Source organism: Tamandua tetradactyla, chromosome 25 (genome assembly GCF_023851605.1).
Source record: "Tamandua tetradactyla isolate mTamTet1 chromosome 25, mTamTet1.pri, whole genome shotgun sequence".
NCBI lineage: Eukaryota > Metazoa > Chordata > Mammalia > Pilosa > Myrmecophagidae > Tamandua > Tamandua tetradactyla.
The window spans coordinates 14,820,560-14,833,594 of record NC_135351.1 but is presented as its reverse complement, the minus strand read 5'-3'; the positions used below and the strand labels follow the sequence as shown (position 1 = coordinate 14,833,594).

Here is a 13,035-nt window from a genome sequence, read left to right as displayed (position 1 = left end):
AGCAATAAAAGAAGTCTCATTCAATCATTTGATGCCTTAAAGAGAGATTTGGGATTTCAGCACTCAGAAATAATATATGTCTCTACTTTAGCTGCCCAGCTTCTCCTGAGGAATTCAGGTGAAAGCTTTATCAGAATTCTCAACTTGCAGTCTGCCCTATGGGATTTGCTTTGCCAATCCTCACAGTCACATGAGCCAATCCTATAATAAATCTCATAATATTTACATATATTATATATGAAATGTAATACGCACATAAACACACACATGCACACATCAGTTCAGTTTCCCTGGAGAGCCCTAATACAGGAACCCAAGGACCTTTATTCTGTTTACTCTAGTCGTGTAAGAAATCTTATGAGTAGAGGGTAGAGTCATAAATCTAATTTCTCTTCCCCCTGGGAAAATGTTTTCTTAAAAGCTAGTACATTTTATTTATTAGTCATTTTCTTTATTTCTTTCTTTCTCTTTTTAACATTTATTCAAGTATATCCTAAAGAAGTGATACCAACTCCTTGTGCAACTCTCCCTTCACCCACATCTCTCTGCTGACCACCCTTCATTAAATTACTGTAATCTTGCCTTTATTTGCCTTTTCATTTCCTTCCCCACTGTCAGTTGACACACCTAGAGCTTTCTCTGTGAAAATGCAGAATTCATTAGCTTACCTCAGGAAATTTCTTTTTATAAACCTTATGCCGAAAAAAAATAAAAATGAAGACATAAACAGAAGCTTTCCAGGCCTTCAGGGAAATGTGCTTATTTGCATATTATCTTATATACATGTGCATCAAAACCAGGAAGCCTTAATTTCACGTATACAGAGTAAACAAAGTCAACTAACTAATACAACCTTTCAGGACCATACTCAGGTCTCCTTCCTGACTCCAGACCCTTCGCTCTCCCTAGCTGGGGATATTTACTTTCTGCCACTTAAACCTCCTCTATTATGGCATGTTTTAGTTTCCTTGTTGTTAAAACAAATACCATGTAATGGCTTGACTTAAACAGTGGGAATTTATTGGCTCATGGTTAGAAGCTAGAAGTCCCAGCCTCCAATATTAGCTCTTATCTCTGCCACAAAATATTTGACAGACTAAAACTGAAGTATTTGAAACAACAGATGTCACACTTGAAGTTTATGAAACTTTAATTAAATGCAGAATCTCATTCTTCCATCTGAACTTCATAGATAACCTGGGGTATCTGATCACTTTCTCGTTGGTCCCATAGTGGGAGTGTTCAAAGGGCTTCCAAATAGCTAGATTGGGGCTACACAGGCTAGGTTCCAAGTAAAAGATTATAAAAAAGGAAGCTTTGACCAGGTTAGTCATTAAAACTCATATGATACAATGATCGCCATTGAAAACCCACAAGATGGTTTCTGGCTAGAAATTAGGTTGAGGGATGAAGTAGTCACTGGGACTGTTTGCCAGATATTTCCATTTCTCTCTTACCTCTCCTGCTTTCCAATCTAGGTTCATGACAGGAACACATTTCCTGGCCTCCTTGTGTGGGTGGGACTGTTAATGAGTTCTGGTCATTTAATTGCTAATGCAAGACCTCCTGTGGTCACTTTTTCCTCTGGCAAGGTGAAGGACAAAACTCCAGATGGTAGCTGTTCCATCAGCTCAAGTGCTCAGTGGCTACCATGAGCAGAAGGTCCCTGTAGACTTGGGATGGACGTGGAGCATAATGAAAAATAAACCCATGTTGTTTTAACCACTCAAATCTGAATGTTAATCCAGACCTAGTTTTTCCTGTTACAAGAGATAAACAGCCTCAAAGAAAGGTGACTGAGAAGGCTCTCAATGTGCCATCCTTTGGTAAGGATAGAAGTGTTTGAATCCCTATTAAATAACTACAAAATGCCAGACACTGTTATATGTAATTTGCATGTGTTAACACTCTTAATCCTTACCTTTAGCTGGGAGTAGGACAGAGACATTGATTGCTGAACATAACAGTTCATAGGTGGCAGAATTAACATTTGAACCATAGCCACCTGGTTTCAGAGTCTGTATTCTTACAGTTATAAACTCATGCTGATAGTCATCTTCCCATATTAACTTTTAAAGTTATTTCAGACTTTGGCATCTTCTAGTACAGTTGGTTTCCAGCAAACTAAATCTTTAGGGTTCACCAAGGCAGAGCAGCAACTTTCCTAGCATTTTTTTTACCTTCTCTTGTCCTGATGACTTATGTGCTGACTTCATCTGGTCAGAGCTGAGCTTCCATGTTCATCCATCCATTCTTACTGAATACTCTGTCCGTGGCTAAATTAATGAGTTGAAAAAACTAGACCTTAAGCATATTGTATTAGCAGTAATGCCTGATCTTTGTTCCTTTTATCTCAATAGACTTGGAGACTGAATGGAAAGTTAGGTCCTTTTTTGCACCTGACTCGTGTGTGCAAAAAAAAAGTACACCCCACTTCTCCAGCCAACAGTACAGCAAATGGATGCCATCTTAGTAGCCTTAGTGTCTTAACAGGACAACCACATCAGGGAAAGGAATAATTCTTGGTTTCTCATATACTCTCACTGGCTAAGGATATGTTTGATGTTCTCCCACATTCTTTCCCCAACTTTGAATACTATTGGATTAGGTAAAACAACCAAGGCCAACCCATGAAATACTCTGTCTAATTGAGCCAAGTCTATTCAGAAAAGACCCTCACTTCTGTTGGTTGATGGGAATGCTTCTGCTGCCAACAAAAATCACCATAGAGCTTCCTTTCACCTGCCTGTGCTGCAGAGCAACACTGATCCTGGCTTGTTTGTCTCCTGCTCTCCTAATGCTGTGATTTGTCATTTTGGGCAGGGTCCTGTGGATCTACTCTGAGACCGGTACGTGGGTGTATCCTGTGTTCGCTAAACTCAGTCCACTGGAGCTGACAGCCTTCTTCTCTCTCAGCTACATCCTGAGCGCCGGCATCTACCTATTTGGAGAGAAGCTCAACCAGTTGAAATGGGGTCAGTTTTAACTCTTTCATCTACAGAGTCTCTTAGTCTTTTCCTCTCCCCACTCCCCTTGGAACAGCAGGGAAAACTAGTCCCAACCAGAAGGCAGTGGTGCTTGATGACTTCATCCAGTCAAAGTTGGTAAAGGAAAAACATGAGGAAAAAACCTTACTTTCTCAAAGGATCCCATCAAATGATATCCCTTCCTCAGTACAAACAACTCTTCAATGAGTTTTTAGACTAAACATAATCTTGTTTAGAGAGCTCAGGAGCCAGAGAGAAGGTGTCAGTATCTCCAGCATGAAAAAATGGGATAAGGGTCCCCTTTCCTTAATTGAGGGTTTATGGGGTGCAAGCTGTTAAAATGTCATGGTTTCCTCTTGGAAGGACATGGACCCAGATGATCCACTAACTGTTTCAACCACAAGCATGAATTCCCCAGATGAGTTTCCATCCTCTCCCACTAGGTTGCTTCTCAAGAAGACAAATCACAACTTATATTTGAGATTAGAACTTTAATTTAGACAGGAGATTGGGCAATGTAAATAAGTCAATAAGCTGCAATTTCTAATTACAAATGAGCAGAGCCATGTTACTTCTTCATAAAAGAACAAATCTTAATTGATTTCACAATGGAAAATTTTCTCTGCACCCCCCACCTTCAGTTCCCAGAATAGTTTTCATAAAAAAGTTAACTACCAAAAAGTCAGGTTATAAAGTGCTTTCCCAGGGAAGAATATGGGAACTCTACCCTGATTTTGTGCATAAGGAAGGCAAGGAGTCACATATAGCCCCCGACATCACATACAGTCCCGACATCACACGCCCACGAGCCATTCTGTTCTATCAAAATAAAAATGGCATATTCCACCCAATCTACGAACTAGTGTGAAAACATAAGCCCTTATATGAAAAAAAGTGACAGTTTCAGAAGGTTCAGTACCAGAGTGTTTATTTCTGAGAAGAACCTGAGACCCTGGAGAAATAAGCATACCATTAGAAGTTTTACATTTTTCCACTCTCGGAGAATTTAGCTGGTTGAAAAAGCCAATATCCTTTTTGAAAGTAAATCCTAATAAATGGAATACTAAAAATTACTTCCAGAATCAGGATTCCAAAGCATAGAAAATAGTCCAGAAAAATGTGTTGACAGTTCAGAGCTGGAGTCTAACTAGTATGTGCTTCTTGAAGTTCTGGTTAAAGATCTTAAAGCTGTTTTAGTTTCCTCCTTGCTAAAGCAAATACCATGCCTTAAACAGTGGGAATTTATTGGTTCACAGTTTTGAGCCTAAGAGAGGTCATAATAAGGTGTCATCACAGTGTTGCTTTCTTCCCAAAAGCTAGCGTTCTGGGGCTGACTGTTGGTGATCCTTAGTCTTTGGTTCCTCTGTCACATGACAATTGACATGGTGGCCTCTCCCTTCTCTTCCAGGTTCTGCTGACTTTCAGCTTCTGGCTCCTCCCTCTGACATTCTCATTCTCTGTAACCTTCCCTATAGGGCCCTTAGTAATAAGATTAAGACCTGCCTTGATTCAACTGAGCCATGTTTTAATTGAAGTAACCTTATCAAAAGGTCTTGTTTACAAGAGTTCACACCCATAAGAATGGAACAAGTCTAAGAACATGTTTTTCTGGCATACATAGTACCAAACCACCACAAATGCTTTCCCCAAATCTACATTAAAAAAAAAAAAAAAAAGTAACTATTCCATTTGAAATTCAGCTATATAAGAAATACAGAGAAAAGTTTGATTATTCAGTGCTTAAAAAACAACTTTTTAAATGAACCGTATTGAGTTCATTAATGGTTAATTTTTAAATTAGTACCCTACACTGAATTTTAAACCACCTGTATTAGTTAGGGTTCTCTAGAGAAACAAGAGGAAACACTCGCAAATATAAGATTTATAAATTGTCTCATGTAACCATGGGAATGCACAGTTGAAAATCCACAGGGCAGGCTGTAAAGCTGACAATTCCGATAGAGGGTCTGCATGAACTCCACAGGAGAGGCTCGCTGGCCAAAGGAGGAAGAGAGCCTGTCTCTTCTGAATCCTCCTTAAAAGGCTTCCAGTGATTAGATTAAGCATCACTCATTGCAGAAGAGATTCCCCTTGGCTGATGACAAACAGAATCAGCTGTGGATGCAGCTGACATGATCATGATTTAATTCTATGAAATGTCCTCATTGCAACAGATAGGCCAGAGCTTGCCCAACCAGACAGGTACCATCACTTGGCCAAGTTGACACATGAACTTGACCATGACACTACCATTGAGTTAAAAAATAAAATATTCACATTTATTATCATTGAAATCACAATTTTCAACACAAGGCACTATTTCACAAGCACCATTGTTTAAGCGCGATATCTGTTTTTTCCCTACAATCGGATCCCAATGAGCAAATAGGTCAATATCAACATATGGATCTTCATTTACATGGTGCACGTTGTGTGAGAACGTTCATGTGAGTGATAGAGAATACTGAAAATGACTGTGTGTGTGTCTCTCTCTTTCTCTTTAAGAATGGAATGGGCATAAAGTTCTATATAGCACCACAATATGGTCATAAGTGTATTAAATACTGAAGAGATCTTAAATAATGATGAATGGTTGGATAAGAAAATTTAAAGAAAAATTAGATCCTTTAAAATTGTAATGGCAGCAAACACCTCTTAGTTGCTTAAAACTAGATGGAGTGACTATGTGAAAACATTTTACCATATCCCCATTTTGCTTAAAGTACTTTAAGGTTTTCCCTAATTACAGATGAATGCTCCAGCCCTAACAATGACAAACAGGCTCTTTGTGACCCTGTCCCTACATGAGCTCTTGCTCTTCTAAATTTGTGCCCCAGCGACACCACAATTCATCTTCCTTACACATTGAAGTTGCTTCTCATCTTTGTGAATTTCTGTCTCTCAGATACCCAAGTCTTTGCTTGGCTCACACTGACTTACCCATTTCAGCTCAAATGAGGCCCTCACCTCTTCCAGGAAGACTTACTTCTCTGAAGAGGTTGGATTAGAAGTCCTTCTTACATGTTCCGGAGCTTTCAGTATCCCTCCCAATTACCGAACTTACCGTTTTATCATTACTGCTTTAGGAATTTTTTACATTAGACTCAGTTTCTTGAGGGGTAGAACTGTGTCTTATCCATCTTTGAATTTCCCATTTCCATTAGCTTACCCAGTGGATCAATCAGTAGAGACAGGAAGGGTATTTAAGAGCTCTTCCTCCCTGGGAACGAGAAGGGACTTTTTTCCAGGGTCCTGGAGACACTGGACAAGGAGTGACTCCAATGGTTGGATAGTAGAGTGTTGAACAGGGGATTTAAGAAGTGTAGGGCAGGGATGCTATAATAAACTTGTTGGTGAATTGTCAAAGGACATATGCCTGTCTAGGACAGGCAATATGGAACACAGGGAAAAACACTGGAATAGGTATCAGGAAAGCACAGGTATGTAACTGACCATGTAACCCATAGCATGGGTTACACATCAATTCCTACCCTTTGCATCCTCAGTGAAAGGATGACTTATAAGTAGGGTGACCCCACATCCCAACTTGCCCAGGACAGTACTGTTTTATTCCTGCTGCCCCAGTGTCCATCTTGGAGCCTTTGTCCTGGATAAACTTGTCCAGGCTTGAACAGTAAATTGTTGGTTTCTCCTACCTCTGAGTGCCTCACCAGACCTCATGTTCTGGAGCTATGGAAGCATATAGATTGCATCTGTTCTTTCCAGATCCATGGCTCTCCCTAACTTTCTCATTCCCTTTCATAGCCTGAGCCCCTTTGGATGAGAGCAGAAACTTAAAACAGCTTTAGAGAGGCAGTGGAGGGGAGTGATAGAGGGGAGTGATTAAGAGAAAACCACTGGTGCGAGACTGCTTGGGTTCAACCTTGGTACCAGAGACTTCAGAGACTTTTTCTTAATCAACCCCCTCCACTGCCTCTCAAAAAAGCTAATCAGAGACAGGAATAAGTCAAAATCTCTACTTCCAAAATCCTGAAGCACAGTGTTAAGGATTGGGAACCACCAAATCCTGCTCTGAGCAGTCAACAGTGGTTTTTATCAATGAAGATACAGGCAATATGATCTCTCCAGCAATGGTTCTTGACCTTGGCTGCACACTACAGAACCACTAAGGTAGTTGTAAAAATACTAATTCTCAGGCCCCACCTCAGACCAATGAGATATGTATCTCTGGAGATGGAACATTGGCAGTGGTAGTTTTCAGAATTTTCCAGGTTTTTAAAATTTTCAGTTAGGTTCAAGAACCACTGTTATAGAACTTTAATGGGCCTTCTAAATCACCAGGGGATCTTGTTAAAATGCAGGTTCCAATTCAGTAAGTGTAGGGTGCAGCCCGAGTTTTTGCCCTTGTTACAAATGCTTTGAACATACTGATGATGCTGGTCCAAGGACAAGGCTTTATATGCCTGGACTCAACCCAATTTAGGTAAAGACAGCTATGAGCATCCTTGCCCAAAGCAGTGTCCTCAAGGCTGCTGGAGTGTTAATGGCCATAGTTGCTGAGTACCGACTCCCTCTGTCCCTTCTCATCTGTGATTGTCAGTGAGTGAAAATGAAGAGGACAGCATGAAGGATAATCATAAGAAATGGTAATAGGAACCAAAAGTAAAGTTGGAATGGGTGTGATTAGGTCCTGCTCAGGGTTCATAGATGCAGGCAACTGGCCCCATGTAGCGAGGAGGCAAATGTGGTTGTAATCCTCAGGAAGGTCTTGCAAGCCTTCAGGAAGATGTTCTTGTTCTAAAAGCTCTCAAGAAGTTCCAGGGGGCCCCGCTGCTTAACTTGTACTTTTCACCCCATACTGGCTTTTATGTTTGATAGGACAGTGTACTGGAAAAGGGCTGAGTTAGTTATTGGGACCATCACCCACCAAGAAACATTCCATTTCTACTTTGGGGGGAAGGTATGTAGGAACATTAATTCCAAACAATGATAGAAGCTGACAGGAGGATGCCGTATCTAGTAGGTCACTGTAAGCTTGCTAACTGGTCTGAGCATCTCTCTGTGCCCTGGACAGATTGTCTTCCACCATGACTGGGAGAAAGGGGCTCTAAGAAAATCTCATCCTAGGCCTCCTTCTCTGACACTTATCTGCTTAATTTCCACACACACACACACACGCATACACACACCCCTATTTGTTTTTTCTCACTGCTGCTAGGGCATAAGGATGCTGAGACCAGGTCACAAGTTCCTCAGGAAGAGAAACCAAAACCACAAGAGATATCAGGTAGAGAAAGGGACTGCTAAGTGCCTCCAGGCTAAAATGGCAGGGCCTCTGATATATGGTGGCAGTGGACTGAGAGATAGTCAGCTTACCGATGACCTTCTTCCTACATTCGGGAGGAACACATGCCAGGGGACAGGTTATCCTTTGTCAGGGTCCAAGATCCACAGATCCTTTTTCTCCTAAGGACCAGGTTATAAATTGGAAATTGCAGTCTGACCAAGTGATCTTATTATGGTCCCTTGGTCAGAATGGCTTTAAAACCTTTCTTTGGTACTCTTTGCTGAAGACCAGATTTTTTTTTTTTTTTTGAGAGAGATTTTATTGTTAGGAAAAGCTTAGAGCCTAGCTAGTTAAACTCCTTTGGTTTTATCCATTGTCATGGTCAGGTTCATGTGTCAACTTGGCCAAGTTGTTGTACCTGTTTGTCTGATTGGGCAAGTGCTGGCCTGGTCTGTTGCCATTATGACATTTCATAGAATTAGATCATGATCATGTCAGCTGCATCCACAGCTGATTCCATTTGTAATCAGCCAAAGGGGAGTGTCTTCTGGAATGAGTGATGCTTAATCTAATCACGGGAAGCCTTTTAAGGAGGATTCAGAAGAGGCAGGCGCTATTCCTGCTTCGGCTTGCAAGCCTCTCTTGTGGAGTTCATCCAGGATCTCCATCAGAGTCATTGGCTTCGCAGCCTGCCCTGCGGATTTTGGACTCTGCCTTCCCACGGTCACGTGAGACACTTTTATAGATTTTGTATTTGTGAGTGTTCCCTGTTGATTCTGTTTCTCTAGAGAACCCTAACTAATACACCATGAAGAAATTAGAAAGTGGATCTCTCTTGCATAATACACCATGAAGAAATTAGAAAGTGGATCTCTCTTGCATAACATCCCTGTTGATTTAATAACATAAGAACTTTATCAAGAAGTGATCCTTGGTCTTTCTAAAGTATCTAGTCAATAACATATATATATATATGCCTTTATATATATATGCCTTTCTTGCCCTAATTTCCTCTTTCCTAAACTCAAAGAAAGTCTGCCCTTAATTATTGCTGCTTCCTTTTCCTAAGCCTCTTCCCTCACAAGAGTTCTCCAGCCAGCCCTCAACAGCATCTCCTTCCCGCTGTTTCTTCTCTGTGGACTTATCTCCTCAATGCTCAGACCTCATTCCTCTAACACCTCATATTCCCCTACCATCTGCCTTCTCACACATTTCCCAGCCAACCCATTGAAACTAGGCAAATGTTCTTCAAATTTTCAGTTCAAACTCTAGCAGTCGTTTTTGTGATTGTAGATACATAAGTGTAAATTTCTGTGAATAGCATGTTTTTACTTATCCTTTGCTGACACTGTTGGACTAATAAAATGTATAATTGTATATGGTGTCCTTAGTGACGTTGATTGAAAGAATGGCTTCTTTGCCATACCAGCGGAAAACATTTGGGTGTCTTTCAAGAGACGAACAATAAATATTTGGCCTGAAATCTCTCTACCCCTTGGTACTATCTGACAGGATAAAGAAAGGATGAAAATAAATCAGGGCTTAGGACATAGTCCATAGTGGCTGGCTACGCACTTTCTAGTGGGAAAAACTTCCCCTCCATCAAGGAAAGAGTTATAACAAGACATGCTATAACCCAATCAGAGTTTGAAACTCATTTTTATTAATTTCATCTGGGTAAAATATATGATTTGTTGCCAAGTTAAGAGGTCCCTCAACTTTCAGTCATGTATTTGACACTATAACAACATAATCAGAAATGACTTCTCAAGGCTCAAAGAAGCCTAGAAACTGCTCAGCTGCATGAGAATCCAAGCTGAGAGGACCTTCTCTGCTAGAAGCAAAAAAGGAAAAGATGACTTCTGAGGTAGTCACACTGTGAAAGTCTCTACTGAATGAAATGGCTTTTGAGGCGTCACACTCAGATATGTTTGGGGAAGGAGTCTTTTCTAGCACTTTGGTGAGCAGGTGGGAGTTTCTTAGCACTCCACATAGCTACTTGGTTTTGGATGCGGGAAACTCTGATCTAGCTGTGAACACAAATAATTCAAATCACCCATCTCTAGGACCTCTAAGTAGGAGAGTTACATAAAAATAAAACTAGTGGATTATATTTAGTGTTCACTTTTAGATAGTATTGATGGTAGGGCTAGGATTTGAGGGGCAGGAAGCAAGGAATTAGGAGCATGAGATTGTCATGGGAATAACTGAATAGAATGATTGGGGCTCTAACTTCAGAAATCGTTAAGAGGTTGAACTGTGAAAATTTTTCAAACTAGCATAGGCAGCATTTGGGAACAGGCAGGAAGAATATTGAGTTAATGAAAATTTAGAAATTTCAAAGCTTATGCAAAGATTTATGATCATTTAATATGGTAGTACCAACATGTTGGCTGGCTGGAAGTCATTCTAGAAATCCTATGCTATAATTTACTATAATAAAGCCCCTATAATGAACTTTTTAAAAACTAATCAATATGCCAGTACTTTTCCACCTGGGCTGATAAATTAATTTGGTGAAAGGTCACAGAATGACCCTAATTAGTTGAATATCCACTCTTCTATTTCCTCACTAATCTAATGTTGTCTCTTTACCCCCATCTGCAAAGTCTCAGAGGTTTTCAAGGAACTGTGTACAGTCTGCAGACACTTACCAGAAGCAATAGCAGTGGGTACTTCATGTCAGTCATACACAGCTCCTAGAAGACGAAGGGCATTACCTGTTAACTAGTTAACTGTGAGCAGGGCACTCAGGAGAACTGCAGAGGTTGCTTTTTGCCATTGTGGTAGTCATGTTTTTTTCTCAGAACCCCTTAAAGAACATCACCTTGCCTTGAGGAAAGTGCCACTGCCCCAAGTCAGGGTGAATCTCGACCACACAAAAAGACCCATGAGGGAAAGCTTGAAGTCTAAGGGCTCTCTCTGTTCTTCTTTGCACAGGTGGCCTGATGCAACCACTTAAGAAGAGGAAGTGACCATATGCCGTTTTCCAAGAATTAAGAAAGAAGAAAACATCAGAGTCCATCTTTTTTTTTTTTTTTCTGGTTGGGGGAGGTGGCGGAACAACATAGGAATTAGAAAGGACAAGGGTGCTATTGAAGTTTAATAAGAGGTTTATAAGGGTTGCTGAATTTGAGAACTCTTGGTGTTTTGAAAGGTTTACAGGACACACAGAAAACAAATCCTGCTGTCTCAGAATTTGTTATCTTTGTTTGACCTCTGTGGGGAATGGCCTGTGGTCAAAGTCTGATCAAAGGCCAAAAAATCTCACATAAACTCGATGTTAGTGACTGTGTAGAGAGAGAAAGGGATTTAGTATTATCCAAATTCTTCTCCTTACAGAGGACAAGTTACCAAAGACTCTAGATGAGAAGTTTCTTGCATGAGGCCAAAGAGTTAGTGCTAGAACAAAGTTAACAGCTTCAGTCTCCCAGATCTTCTTACTCCCAGTCCAGTGCCATTTTTTAATGTTCCTAACTTTTCTAAAAATTGAAGATTTTAGTGAGCTAGTTGATGGATAGCTAGCTAGATCTAGATAAAAATAGGGAGAAGGCTGCTGCTGAAGTAATCTGCATGGTATGATGGTGAATTAAGTGGAGCTATGAGAAAATTTGATACATATAAACACACACACACACATAGGGAAATATGTCCTTCCTGTGAACAAGTATTTGGGACAGGTATAGACATTGAACAAAGTGATGTTTTTAAAAATATCCTCCACTTGAACCACAGTTAATTCACCAAATAAATGTCATACATCATTGTAGTTGGGGAATATTCTGGATTTGAAGTGATCTGATTATGACTGCTGAGACTGCTTGAGTACAGATTGCTTGAGTACAAAGCACTTTTGCTGAGTTAGTTCAACGATTGACAAAGCTAATTGCATTGTGATCAACCAGCACATTGATGAACTCTGCTTTGCTTTTCCTAGTGGATTTCCAGGGTCTTTATTCATAGTCAATTTTCTTAAAGAATACAAATGTTAGACATTTAGTGGTGAATACTCATGTTCAAGTCTACTAAAATGTCACCAGGCTTATCCACGTTGGAATGTGGCCATCAGAGTAAATTGTATTTGGGCTTCCCAACCTAACATCCTCATACAGAAGCAACCAGGTAAAAATGAATCCCAAGAGCAGTCTTGAAGGGGTAGGAAGAGGAAAGAATATCCCCCAAAGGGCAAGCAGCTCAAGGTAAACCTAGGACAGGCACCAAAAAACTTACTCAATCCCCTTTCCTTTTCTACTATTAGACAATTATGAGCCTCAAGTCCTGTTTTTATTGAGCTGGGGACACCACCTTCTTTTCCCCACACCTGCTGCCTCATGACTGCCTAAGTCTCCACAGGAGCCTAGAAGAAGTTGTCATGGTGGAAAGTTCCCAACTGGGGAGATCACAGGGGACCACCCAAATTTTCTACACCCCAGAGGTGACTTGAAATGCATATTTCTCCAAGTCATAATAAGCTGTTGGCTGGGACGAGGTTGCAGATTTCTATTAATGGCTTCATTCCACAGGACCAAATTAAATCTTGATTACTGCCTGACTGGTGAACACGCAATATCTATTCTAACACCAGAAACACCTCAGAACCATTTCCCATTCGGCATATATACAAGCACGTAAATTCATCTTCAATACTGCTGTAGCTTAGGAAAGAATAAGCAACAAAATACCCATAATGAACATTGAGTAAACATACTTTCAAAGGTGTATAATATTTGCTGCCTATGCAGGGCTGGGTTAGGTCCTTACTAGTTATAAAATAACAATAAAAACCAAAGGATGATACCA

The 13,035-nt window shown here is 40.4% G+C and overlaps 1 protein-coding gene across 5 annotated transcripts in view; it reads left to right on the top strand.

Moving 5' to 3' along the window:
- Positions 1–13,035, top strand: part of ADTRP (androgen dependent TFPI regulating protein) — a 94,389-nt gene extending 81,354 nt beyond the window's left edge. For all 5 annotated transcript variants that reach the window (XM_077143686.1, XM_077143685.1, XM_077143687.1 and 2 more), the window contains 2 exons: positions 2,824–2,975; positions 11,176–13,035. In XM_077143686.1, the coding sequence (XP_076999801.1) occupies positions 2,824–2,975; positions 11,176–11,210 (187 nt within the window). In that variant the 3' untranslated portion in view covers positions 11,211–13,035. The remainder of the gene's footprint in view (positions 1–2,823; positions 2,976–11,175) is intronic.